Source organism: Somniosus microcephalus, chromosome 7 (assembly GCF_052327205.1).
Source record: "Somniosus microcephalus isolate GS21.2 chromosome 7, FLI_Smic_1.0, whole genome shotgun sequence".
NCBI classification, from domain to species: Eukaryota; Metazoa; Chordata; class Chondrichthyes; order Squaliformes; family Somniosidae; genus Somniosus; species Somniosus microcephalus.
In genome coordinates this window covers 249,989,970-250,003,264 of record NC_140993.1, presented here as the reverse complement: position 1 = coordinate 250,003,264, position 13,295 = coordinate 249,989,970, and the positions used below count along the sequence as shown (strand labels likewise).

The 13,295-nt window shown below is 44.7% G+C and overlaps 1 protein-coding gene across 2 annotated transcripts in view; it reads right to left on the bottom strand.

The window, feature by feature from the left end:
- LOC147115224 (uncharacterized) overlaps positions 1–13,295 on the bottom strand; it is an 83,212-nt gene that overhangs the window by 55,695 nt on the left and 14,222 nt on the right. Inside the window, exons 3-4 of one of the 2 annotated variants that reach the window (XM_085993597.1) lie at positions 12,333–12,761; positions 7,443–7,566 (exon numbers count right to left, since the gene is read on the bottom strand). In XM_085993597.1, the coding sequence (XP_085849723.1) occupies positions 7,443–7,566; positions 12,333–12,761 (553 nt within the window). The remainder of the gene's footprint in view (positions 1–7,442; positions 7,567–12,332; positions 12,762–13,295) is intronic. The other variant, XM_085993598.1, reaches the window with a different exon arrangement.

Genomic DNA, 13,295 nt, shown 5'->3' with positions numbered 1-13,295 from the left:
TTTTTTGCCAATCACCTTAAATCTGTATCCTCTGGTTCTCGACACTTTCACCAATGGGAACAGTTTCTCTCTGTAGTGTATGTACCTTTGAGGGGAGAACTACTTTTTACAGCTCCTGTATACTGTAGTTCCGGCAGTCACCACACCTGTATATAAACCCTGAGTAGGGATCTGTACTGTTAGTTTTAGAGTAACCCTCATCCAGTAAACACCTGTTGATTGTTCCTCTGCAGTCTTTGTCGATTTATTGAAGGACACCATACATCAAGATTCACAGATTTAACATTGGCGACGAGGATGGGATTCAAACCTACCTGCAACTCTGCATCACCTCCCAGGGATTTGCTCCTGGAGAGCAGTGAAAGGGGAAGGCCGAGTCCAGAAGTGCGGGCGTCGACCATCCAGAGAGGACTTGAACATCGCAGAGGAGGCTGTGGAGAGCTGGGCTTGGTTCTCCAGTCACGACGATCCAGCGCAGCGGGCTGGCAGCAGGTACGGCGCAGACCCTTCCCGGACAGCGGCGGCTGGAGCCGACCGACGGCACAGAAAAAGGCCGAGCAGCGTCGACGGGGTAAGAGAGAGGGTAAAGCGCACAGGGCGCAGCCGGGGTTGAAGACCGAGTGGCGTCAACGAGAGAGGGTAAAGCGCACAGGGCGCAGCCGGGGTTGAAGACCGAGCGGCGTCGACAGAAAAAAAAAAAAAGAGGGTAAAGCGCACAGGGCGCAGCCGGGGTTCAGGACCGAGCGGCGTCAACGAGACAGGCGCGCAGAGCGCAGCCAGTATTCAAGGGCCGAGCAGCGTCCACGGAGAATAAGGGAGACGCCATTTTTTTTTTTAGCTGCAGTGGAGAAGAAGGGAGAGCGCGGGAAGAAAGGAAAGCGCGGGAGACGCCATTTTGAGCCAGCGGAGAAGAAGGGAGAGCGCGGGAGACGCCATTTTTAGCCAGTCTAACCACACCCAGGGATGCCGAAGAGTGGCAGTGTCACAGCGTTCGACAATGAAGTCGAAGATTGGGCGACATATGTAGAATGCATAGAAGTGTACTGCAAGGCGAATGAAGTGCCAGATGCCAGGAAAGCACTGGTATTGTTGAATTCCATAGGTGCAAAAACGTATGGCTTACTGCGAAACCTAGTAACCCCAGAGAAGCCAGTGGAAAAGGATTTTGAAAGTATAGTGGCAATCCTACAGTACCACTTAAACCCCACACCGCTGCTGATAGCAGAAAGATTTAAGTTTCACAAAAGGAACCAGCATAAAGATGAAAGTAATGCTGAGTATTTAACAGAACTGCGCAAGCTATCGAAACACTGCCAGTTTGGAACGGGACTAGCAGATACTTTAAGGGACAAGTTTGTGTGTGTGCTTCAAAGTGAAGGAACCCAGAAACGGCTTCTATCAGAAAAGGATCTTACGCTGGACAAGGCTTTCAGCATGGCAGTATCACACGAAGCAGCAGCACGGGGCGCGGCTGAGATACAACGGAGACCGCAAGAATATGGCACAAATGAAATGGCATATGGAACAGTGAAGTGCTATCGCTGCGGCAGAACAACACACGACCATAAGGATTGCTGGTTCAAGGACCAAGTGTGCAGACAGTGTGGAAAAGTAGGACACATAGCAAGAGTCTGCAGGTCAGAAAAGAAAACCAGCAGCAAGAAATCTCCACAGGAGAAGTACAAGAAGGTACATAAGGTGACGGAGAGTAGTTCAGACGAACAGAAAAGGGATACAGACTCTGGAAGCAAGGAGCTGGGTTGTCTGAAATTACATAATGTGATCAAAACGGAGGATCACCAAACTATCTGGGTCACACTCAAGATAGCCGGAGTCCAAGTGAAAATGGAATTGGACACAGGATCAGCCCTAACAGTCATAAACCGAAGGGACTACAAGCGGCTATTCTCACATATACCCTTGAGAGATACAGAGATCGTCTTGAAGACGTACACGGGGCAAAAAGTCTACCCCAAAGGAAAAATAAGGGTGAACGTTATACATAACGGCAAGGAAACACCAAAAATGGACCTATATGTATTGCCAGAGGGAGGACCACCACTACTAGGACGTGACTGGATCCGGAAGATACAGCTAGATTGGCATTCCATACAAGCACTGACTGTAGATGCCAAAAAGGATGACGACGTCACACCTGGACGACTGTCAAAAATGCTAACTGACGCACAAGAAGTGTTCCAGGAGGAACTCGGAACACTAAAAGGCATAACAGCGATGATCAAAATAGAGGAAAATGCAAGCCCAACGTTTTTTAAGGCCAGACCGGTGCCTTATGCGATCCGCCCAGCCGTCGAAACAGAGCTGGAAGGTTTGGAACGTTCAGGAGTACTGTCCAAAGTGGACTGGAGCGAGTGGGCTACACCCATCGTTCCTGTAATGAAGAGGTCATTGAGTAATACGCCTGGGGAACCAAAGAAGGTTCGCATCTGTGGGGACTTTAAGGTGACAGTGAACCCAGTCCTTCACACGGTACAATATCTACTTCCGCGGATTGAAGATATTTTCGCCTCACTATCTGGAGGGAAACGCTTCACTAAGATTGATCTGGCCCAGGCGTACCTGCAAATGGAGGTAGAAGAAGCCTCGAAACAGTACCTCACAATCAACACTCATAAAGGTCTCTACCAATACAACCGGCTGGTGTTCGGGGTAGCATCAGCTCCGGCTATTTGGCAAAGGGCAATGGATCAAGTCCTGCAAGGGATTCCAGGGACCCAGTGTTATTTGGATGACATCCTGGTCACGGGCGAAAATGACAGTGATCACCTCGCCAACCTGGAGCAGGTGCTCACTAGATTGAAGGAATATGGGCTCCGAGCTAATCGCCACAAATGCGAGTTTTTCCAGAAGCAGATCTCGTATTGTGGCCACGTTATTGATGAAGAGGGGTTACATAAGTCCCCTGAAAAGATTGAGGCAGTAGTCAAGGCTCCAGCACCGGAAAATGTGTCACAACTGAGGTCGTTCCTCGGGCTGGTGAACTACTACCATAAGTTCTTGCCAAATTTGTCTACCGTACTACACCCATTGAACACCCTACTGCAAACGGGGGTACCATGGAAGTGGAATGACGAATGTAAACGAGCTTTCCAGAAGAGCAAAGAATTGATCACATCAAAAGAGGTGTTGGCTCATTTCAACCCAGCACTACCAATTCGGTTGGCGTGTGATGCATCACCCTATGGCATTGGAGCGGTGCTGTCGCACAAATTCTCGGACGGCTCAGAGAAGCCAATAGCCTTTGCGTCATGATCACTAACCTCAGCCGAGCGTAACTACGCCCAGATTGACAGGGAGGCCCTCAGCCTAGTGTGGGGAGTGAAAAAGTTCAACCACTATCTGCATGGGCAGAAGTTCACCTTGCTGACTGACCACCAACCACTTGTCTCCATCTTTAATCCAAAGAAGGGCATTTCGGTGATGACTACGCAACGGCTACAAAGATGGTCCCTTTTTCTAGGGGCGAACCAATATGAAATCGAGTATAAGGGCACGAAACAGCATGGAAACGCTGATGGGCTATCACGCCTGCCACTGCCTACTGCGGAGGAAGCACCAGCAGTGGACCCTGTCGAAATATTTCATTCGACTATAATTGAACGCTTGCCTGTAACTAACGCTGAGATAGAGAAGGAGACCCGAAATGACCCGACACTGTCTCGGGTATATGACTTGACGGTGAAGGGATGGCCAACACATGGCGACTCACTGTTGCCAGCATTCTCATCCAGAAGAGAACAGCTGTCAGTATGCCAGGGGACCTTGATGTGTGGATCCCGAGTGGTAATTCCACCCAAGTTAAGGGAGAGAGTGCTCAATGAGCTTCACGAAGGCCATCTGGGAGGGGTGAAAATGAAAAGCCTTGCTAGGGCTTATGTGTGGTGGCTGGGGATCAATCAGCAAATCGAGCACCTGACAAAGAGCTGCTCAGGATGCCAGAAGGTCCAAAATGCACCACCACATGCCCCTCTACACCCATGGGAGTGGCCCTCATCTCCATGGCAACAGGTGCATATTGATTTTGCTGGTCCATTCATGGACTCAATGTTTTTAATAGCCGTGGATGCGCACTCGAAATGGCCTGAGGTGATCAAAATGTCCTCCACCACCACGGAGAAAACTATTGCAGTCCTACGGACCATATTGGCCAGGAACGGCTTGCCAGAGCAGATTTGCTCTGATAACGGACCACAGTTTGTGTCCGAAGAGTTTCGGAAATTTATGAAAGGAATGGGGTAAGGCATTACACATCCGCCCCGTATCATCCAGCCACAAATGGATTGGCTGAGAGGTTCGTACAAACCTTTAAAAAGGCAGTAAGGGCCATGTGCGATGACGACATTCCACTGCAGCATAAGGTGGACAATTTCCTGTTAGCCTACAGAAATGCGACACATGCAGTTACCCACCAGACCCCGGCCATGATGTTCTTTAACCGAAGGTTGAGATCTCGTCTGGATTTGCTCAGACCAAATGTACGAAGAAATGTTGAGAATAAGCAATTCCAGCACATCAATGAGAAGCCGACAAGGAGCTTCAATATAGGGCAACCAGTCTTGGCCCGCGACTACCGAACAGAGAAATGGCAACCAGGAACGATATGCACATGGCAGGGGCCACTAATGTACACAGTGGATGTTGGGGAGAACATTGTGAGACGCCATGTCGACCAGATCCTAGAGTCACAGGAACGAGTCAACCCCATGTCTCGCGTACCTGGTGATGAACCCGATATACAGGTAGCATCTACCCCAGAAACAGTAGCATCGGAAGCTGATGAACCAACCGACGACAGGGGGCCAGAATCGCCTCCACACCAAGAGCAAGACACTCAGGAAAGGCGCTATCCAGAAAGGATCAGGAAGCCGCCCCAAAGACTGAATTTATAAATGGGCTATTTTCAGTTAATGTTGCATGTTAAAAGTGTTATTTGTAATTAGTTGATATTTAATTGTTAAATGAATGTTATGGTACTGTTAATCTAAAAGGGGAGGAATTGTAGTGTATGTACCTTTAAGAGGAGAACTACTTTTTACAGCTCCTGTATACTGTAGTTCCGGCAGTGACCACACCTGTATATAAACCCCAGTAAACACCTGTTGATTGTTCCTCTGCAGTCTCTGTCGATTTATTGAAGGACACCATACATCAAGATTCACGGATTTAACACTCTCTAGCTGCTCCCTCATGATTTTGAACACCTCTATCAAATCTCCTCTCAACCTGCTCTGTTCTAAGGAGAACAACCCCAGCTTCTCCAGTCTATCCACGTAACTGAAGTCCCTCATCGCTGGAATCATTCTCGTAAATCTTTTCTGCACCCTCTCTAAGGCCTTCACATCCTTCCTAAAGTGCGGTGCCCAGAATTGGACACAATACTCCAATTGAGGCCGAACCAGTGTTTTATAAAGGTTAATCATAACTTCCTTGCTTTTGTATTCTATGCCTCTATTTATGAAGCCCAGGATCCCGTAAGCTTTTTTAACTGCTTTCTCAACCTGCCCTGCCACCTTCAATGATTTGTACACATATACCCCCAGGTCTCTCAGTTCATGCACCCCCTTTAGAATTGTACCCTTTAGTTTGTATTGCCTCGCCTCGTTCTTCCTACCAAAATGTATCACTTCACACTTTTCTGTTAAATTTCATCTGCCAGGTGTCCACCCATTTCACCAGCCTGTCTATGTCTTCTTGAAGTCTATCACTATCCTCCTCACTGTTCACTATACTTCCAAGTTTTGTGTCATTTGCAAATTTTGAAATTGTGCCCTGTACACCCAAGTCCAAGTCATTAATATATATCAAGAAAAGCAGTGGTCCTAGTACCAATCCATGGGGAACACCACTGTATACCTCCTCCCGTTTGAAAAACAACCGTTCACCACTACTCTCTGTTTCCTGTCACTTAGCCAATTTCATATCCATGCCGCCGCTGTCCCTTTTATTCCATGGGCTTCAACTTTGCTGGCAAGCCTATTATGTGGTACTTTATCAAACGCCTTTTAGAAGTCCATGTACACCACATCAACCGCATTGCCCTCATCAACCCTCTCTGTTACCTCATCAAAAAACTCAATCAAGTTAGTTAAACACTTTAACAAATTGTTTGCCTTTAACAAATCCGTGCTGGCTTTCCTTAAATAGTAAACCCCACACTAAATGCTCCATGACAGAAGAGCGGGAAGATAGAGATTTTCCTGCCTGAAACTGCTGAATGGCAGTTTGCAGAATCCTTTCTTAGCAGCACAACTGAGAAAAGATTTTTCTAAATCGCTCCAGTCAAAGCTGGTATTTCAGATAAAGACCGTAAACAGTCAAAGCCTGTTTCCCGGTTTGACAAGTCATGCAGGTAGCTTACCCTCTTTTCTATGGGTTTATGAATGACGTAATTCTGGTATAAATGGCAAAATTTCTGGGACAGCAAGCTTGCCCTCTTTATTCTTTCATTTGCACATGTGTGCCATTTTGAGTGCTTTGGGACATCCTGAGGTCATGAAAGGCGTTATATAAATGCAAGTCTTTCTTTTCTTTTGAGGGTGGGTGCATATTCTGCCAGCACCCAGTTCTACCATAATGTAGTTTGTCTCTTAGAACGGGTGTAACTCTGGTGTATCTGACTTACACTCGCTATGCTGGAATTACACCACTTTTGCCCTAAGAAATTGTGGAATTTTGGGCCCTATAGCTTTAACGAGGGACTCAGTCAGAATTCATGGGTTTTCTTTTAGTCACATAACTTGTTCATTTAAGTTCAGCTTCGAAGTTAGAGAGCGGATTCCTACAACCCAATAACTCAGTGCCCGTGCAGCAACCACTGTAGGAACTGTTATACCTTTGGCACTAACTTAATAATCCAACCTTATTTATTAAAGCCAAAAGTTTTGAAAAAATAATAAAACTAATGATAAATGGATCAGAAGCACAAATATGGTGCTCAATTATCAAGCTTCCTGTTGTAGCTCTGATGGTTGAAATATACTGCGGATTTGGCTATAGACATATTCTAAATTTGTGCCAATACTCTCAGTGGAGAATGCAATGACAATTAATGCTAAAAATATTCTATTTAAAATTTGTGTAAAACGACTTATTTTTGTTCATATGTTGACATGTCTAATTTATTTATGTATTCACCCAGCAGTGCAAAGCTTTAACAATATCGTTTGGTAATGAAATGGCGCTGATGAGCTCTCTAAAATAGACTATGGCAAGTGGGGAACATCCACCTTTGTAAATTGTTTATAAAGTGTAAAGTAGCAGGTACTTAGTGCTAGGAATGGCATATTGGAGGGGTGTACTGTGTATTAATGTTATTTAGAGGGTGGTCTTTTTTACTTAACTATTTTGAGGATGAGCGGATTCATTTTAGCAACAATTATAGAATATATACCATGTTAACCTCTTTAGTTGATATTACATACCTTGTTTCTCTCCTAATCTGTACTCTTGGTTCTAGGCGATAGGCAGTTAGGTCAATTTGGGGTCCTTCCACTACATATACTCCGGCTGTGCTTGACACCCTTAATGCATCCAACATGTCAGTAACTGGAACAGAGGGGAAACACAACTAGCACCAAGTTTATAATTGTTTATCCAGTCCACATAGAAATATTCCTACCTGAGCATAACTTATGCACACTTATAACTCAGCATTACAGTGTCGGGCAGAAAATAGGAGCCTCTTCATTTTGCATATGTTTATCCTCTGAGGGCTGCAAGATTATTTTAGCTGGAAGAACCAGAAATGTTTCATATCGCTTTTTTCATTTTAAAATGATAATCTAAAGAACACAATCATGGTTATTGCAGGCCACAAGGAGAAAAATATTTAAAACTAGAGCTAGAAAGTCTGTTGTAGCATAAGCTGAACATAAAAAAAAAAATAGGAAAACTAAATATTTCGGAGGGCAGCATGGGAAATGCTACACAATACAATAGGTTGCTGTTCAACAAATAATCTGAATAGTCAAACCATGTTTGAGCATTCAGAAGCAAATACTTCCAAGCCCTCGGGAGCCAGGCATTTTGTGTTTTATAGCCACACGACACCCTATGCTAAGTCTCATATTATATTTAATGCTGCAACGTGAACAATTCATGAGCCAAGTCACAGCAGTCCCATGGCGAAGACATCACTATAACTGAATCACTATGAGTGTCAGATATATTTTACAACCCTGTATATGTGCCATTAAATTAACAAAATACAAGATCACCTTGGGCTTTTTTTTTTAGCCAGCATTTTCAAGCTGTGAACAATGAGATGAGCAGTGGACAGGATTTCAAGGGTTTGTTAGCGAGGCTACGAATGATATGAATGTTGATGATGTAGTGAGCTAACAGTTAATGATGAAATAGGAATGAAGGATAATACAGTGCACTGCTCTTAAAAGTGGAAGCTAACCATATTTTTTTTAGTCTACATTGCACAGTTTACTCACATAGTCCTTTGCCAAGTGTTCTGAACCATATGCTGTTTGTTCTGTGTTATGAAGAAATCCAATTTGGAACTTTACACCTGGACAGCTCCATTCTTGCAGTGCGCATTTTGGGTAAGTTGATATCACAGTTAACTGACTGACTGCATATGTCATAGTTTCCACAGAATTTTATCTCGTAAGAAAGCAATTTTATTTAAAAAATAGAAAATTATAAGAAATAGGCGTTTAATTTTTAAATTGCGCAATATTTAACATTTTTATTCTGTGGAGGCCCTCTAAATGCACAATTCACTTTTGCAAAGTTCATAGCCCTTTTTGGAAATTATTTAACTTTAAATTACTAATAAATTAGTTATTTACTATTTTTAACTCACCATCCATTTAAAAATGTTCTTAAGCCTTTTTTATAAAATGCATACTTGTGTCACTATAACTATAGCACAATGTGTTCAGAAGCATGTTTGATTTTTGTAGTGTATTGAAAATGTAACAATGAGACCCTTTGTACCCTTCCAGCTTCCTTTGTCGTAGCTATTCTGCAGTATAGCCAATGTCTGATTTCAAAGGGTCCCCCATTAGGTTGGATTGAAAGGGAAACTCACTCATAGTACAGTTTGATCAAAAAGTCACGCGCATACCACACAACTGTGACAGTTGCAACAGGCAAAACAAAAGGTCCTATGTAAAGTGGATAATAAATAAAAATTATTTTTTTTAGAAAAGATCCCCTTGTATAATTACCAAAGTCCTCACAGACTTGAAGGAAGGGTGTGGTTGAATGACATAATATATACATTGCCAACCGCCAACAAAAATCTACAAGAGTTTCCCTTCCATCCACCATCACTGCCACAGGCCAGCAACATAATCATGAAGAGACAACTCGTTTTCCCCAGTGTATGAACAATATTTAAACAAAAGTCTTTTTCCATTACATTCCTTAGGAGAGGTTTCAATTGCCATAAAAGACCCGTCAGAGGTTTACAAGGTTGTAAGAGAGTTTTCAGATCTTCACTCACAACTTGTGATATTTACCAACCTCTTACAACTTCTATGTTTGAAAATTGCTATGTGAAAATGTCAAGGAATGTTAAATACCAAAAGTTTACATATATTCAGCACCTTTAAGGGAGGAGTAAAGGAATAGGCGCCGAGTCTTTGCAAGAAAGTTAGAAGAGGTGACCAAAATCTTGGTCATAAAACTCTGACTTGAGCAAACTTTTAAGGGAGGTAGAGAGATGGAAGGGATTGGGGAAAGAGTCCAAGGAGTAGGATTGAGGATGCTGAAGGTTCTGCCACAAAAGGTGCAGTGGGAAGGAAGAGGGCGATACACAGCAGGCCAGAGTTAGAGGACCGAAGGATGCAGAAGGTTGCAGAGGTAAGGTGGAGTGAGGACATGAGGGGGATTTGTAAATGAGGACAAGGAATTAAAATTTGATCTGTTGTGGAATGGGGAGCAAACAGATCAACAAGGACGTGGGTGCAGGGGTAATGGAGCTTAGCGCAGGATAGGAGGTGTAGAGCTTTGGATGACTTGGAGGTTTTGGAGGCTGGTGGTCAGCTGACTGGTAAGGAAGTAGAGTCTGGAGGTGATGAAGGTATGAATAAAGGTTTTAGTGACAGTGATACTAAGGTAGGGGCTAAGGTCAGCAATGTGAGATAAGTGGTCTTGGTGATCGATAGTATATAGCATTTGTGGCTCAGATCAGGATCAAACAGAACACTAAAATTGCATCCAGTCTGGTTCAGTCCATGCAAAAAGCAAGAGGAAGCAGCCAAGGGCAAATCCTTGTGAAACTCCTTGCAAGAGCTGGAGATGTACTGGAACATGTAGGAATGGAACCAGGCTAGGAAGTCCTACTGAGGTGGACTACTGAAGAGAGGCGATGAAGCAGGATGGAATGATCAACCATGTCAAACACTGTAGAGAGGTCAGCAATGGATAAAGTGCCTTGGTCACAGAGGAGATCATTGGTGACTTTGATTAGGGCTGTCTCAATGCTGTGGCAGGGCAGAAACCAAATGGAGGGGATTTGAACAGGGAGTTGTGAGACAGGTGAGCACACATTGGAAGGTGACACATTGTTCAAGAAGGACTGGGCACAAATGCTTGTAGCAAATTGACATTATCTTTTTGGTTTCAAAAGCAGTGCAAAGGAATTTTACTGAAAAAATTGCACAAAAATAAATGTCACAGTTGTAAGGACTTTGAAAATTAGACTTCAATCTTCCACGGATCCACATTAAAAAAAAGTATTAACAATTTTAAAAAACCACTAGTATTAATGAATAAAAAGTGTTAAAGATTTTATTATTAGCCATGAAAAACAAACTTTAGTTATTTTGTCAGCTTTACCATTCTTAATTTTGGATCTAGAGTAAAAATCCATGTTACCAGAATTGATCTAAAGTGGGTTCCATTATATACCATGTTAGGATCGAAATTTCATTTTCTCTTTCGATGAATGCATTAGTTGACATATTGGCCAGAGTTTCTGCTTCTGCTTGCAAGCCCATGATTTCCCACCCCTATTCATCATTTTAATACAGGGGAAAACCACAGGTTGGTGAGCATAAAAGCAAAAACTCTAGCCATTAAGCAGGGATGAGCAAAAAGACCCATGTTCTCATTCCTCTTTGAAGTGTGGATGAGCTGGAGTAAACATACGTAATGCTACTTTGTGGTCTTTGGGTCTCCACCTGAACTCTCGTGTTGAGTTCCTGACCTCTGTCAGAAAGAGAAAGAGAGCAGAAGAGAGGTGCCTCATCATAGAGACTAAGGCCTAGAAATTCACTATGGCCCCGCCAGCTGGCTAGCGCCCAAGAGTTAGCGCTGGGCGCAGAGCCATTTGCGACCGTCAGATATTCACTTTTTGCGCCCCAAGTCGGAACCGGGCGCTATTCCAGGGTGTGCCTGCCCCCGCTTGGGGCGCTGAAACTGAATTTCAGCGCTCTAGGTGCCGCTGCGCCACCCGATGCGGTGCGGCAGGCTGCGGTACTGCAGGCCTCCTCCTTCTCTTAAGGTGGAGGTGCCTGCAACGGGGAGATCGCCGCTGGATTGTGCCGGCAAATGAGCCCGGCACCACGGAGAAGTGCCGGGCTCGCGGAAAGCAGCTGGCAATGCCGCGGGGGGGGGGGTGGTGGAGGAGGCCGGGGAAGGAGGTGCGGGCAGGCGGCCGCCGAAAAAGCGGCCGGCCGCACCTCCACCTTTATGCGCCCCACTAAGGCTGCAGTAAGGCCCTGGTCTCCGGATGTTAGTAGCGGCCACCACGGAGGAGGCGGCGGCAACTGAATATGGGCGTCGGGCCGGCATCGGGGCGGAAACGGGGCACTGCGCACACCGATGACGTCATCAGTGCCGGCGCAGCGCTACCGGCTACCGCCGCCATTACCGCCGAGCTCAACATCAGCGCAACCTCCTCTACTGGCGCAGAAGCCCTCTTTAAGCGGTAACTGGGCGCAAAGCTTGCAGCGCCTTACTGAATTTCTAGGCCTAAAAGTTGGCAGGTTAGGCTGTCACATAACACATAGTAAGTGAATCAAGACAGTATTTGCAGGAGCTCTAGTTACAGACTACTTCCAAATTGGAATATTGCATGGCAAGGGCAGACCCAGGATTGGGATAAAATAAATTAACAAGAGGAACAAAAAAAAATTAGTCAAATACCAATTTTATTCCTGTCAATACTTAAAAGCTCCTGATTTGGGAATACACACTTTAAAAAATAATACAAATGATCAGTGTCATGATCTATTTGAACTGAAGACATCACTTCTATCTTCATTTTGCAAACACAAAATGAGGCAAATAGCTAATTTTTGTTTTAATTACATGCAAGTGCACCATCACGCATCAGCCAGGTCACGTACCTTCTCCCTCTGAGATATCACGGACGGGAAGCAACTCCATCTCCACATCCAGTGTTTCTGTGGGGTACGTGTATGGAATTCTTGTTGTGAGGTTAGTGACTTCTTTGGCAGGAATGTGAAAACCTGGGGGGGTAGTGTAAGAATTATCTTCATCTGTGATCATTTGCACTGTTAGCATGGTGGATCCAGTTTCATCCAGGTCAGGATCTCCAGAAGCTGTGCTGTATAGATCATCATAGGCAGGTGTTGAAATTTCAGGATAAAATCCTGATGGGGATTCAATAATATTGGGAGTGCCTGTTGTGATTTTATAGTCATCACCAGACATTTCATCCTCAGAGGAAGCGCTCCTTGATCCTGTGCTTTCTGATGGCTCTCTGTGCAAATCTTCAGTTGTAGACACTTCAAAGGCATGTATGTCATCATCTCCTAAAGGAAACAATAGTTAACTTCAGCAGCAACCTTGCGTAATGTTGAATTTTGGATTTACTGGGGTATTTTCTGCATCTTGGGTGGCTAACAGCAGGGTACAGCCAGAGGCAACAGTATGGAGAACAGATGTCTCAGGACCATGACCCTGACAGTTGCCTAGAGCACCAAAAACCCAGAGAGTTCATGCTGGGATGCCAAGTGGCATGCCTAGACCTCTCCTATGGCCTATTGTATGCTCCAGTAACCCTGGTTCATGATGATGCTCGAGTGTGTTTGAAGTTTTACGTGCAAGTGATGCAGTTCCTGATGATGATGATACTGTTTGGGAGACAGTTCCATGGGCAGAAGGGTGTGTGAAGCTTTGCTGCTAGTATTCAGTACAGACTTTTCGATCGCTGCAGAATGACGAGATGAAGCTGCAGCAGCTCTTTTATTCCCAGCATAAACATATAGAAACCTGGCTTAAGTGCTGTCGGTCCTGTTCCAGTCATGTTGATGTGGAAGGCCAACAGCCTGACCCCATCTCTCTGG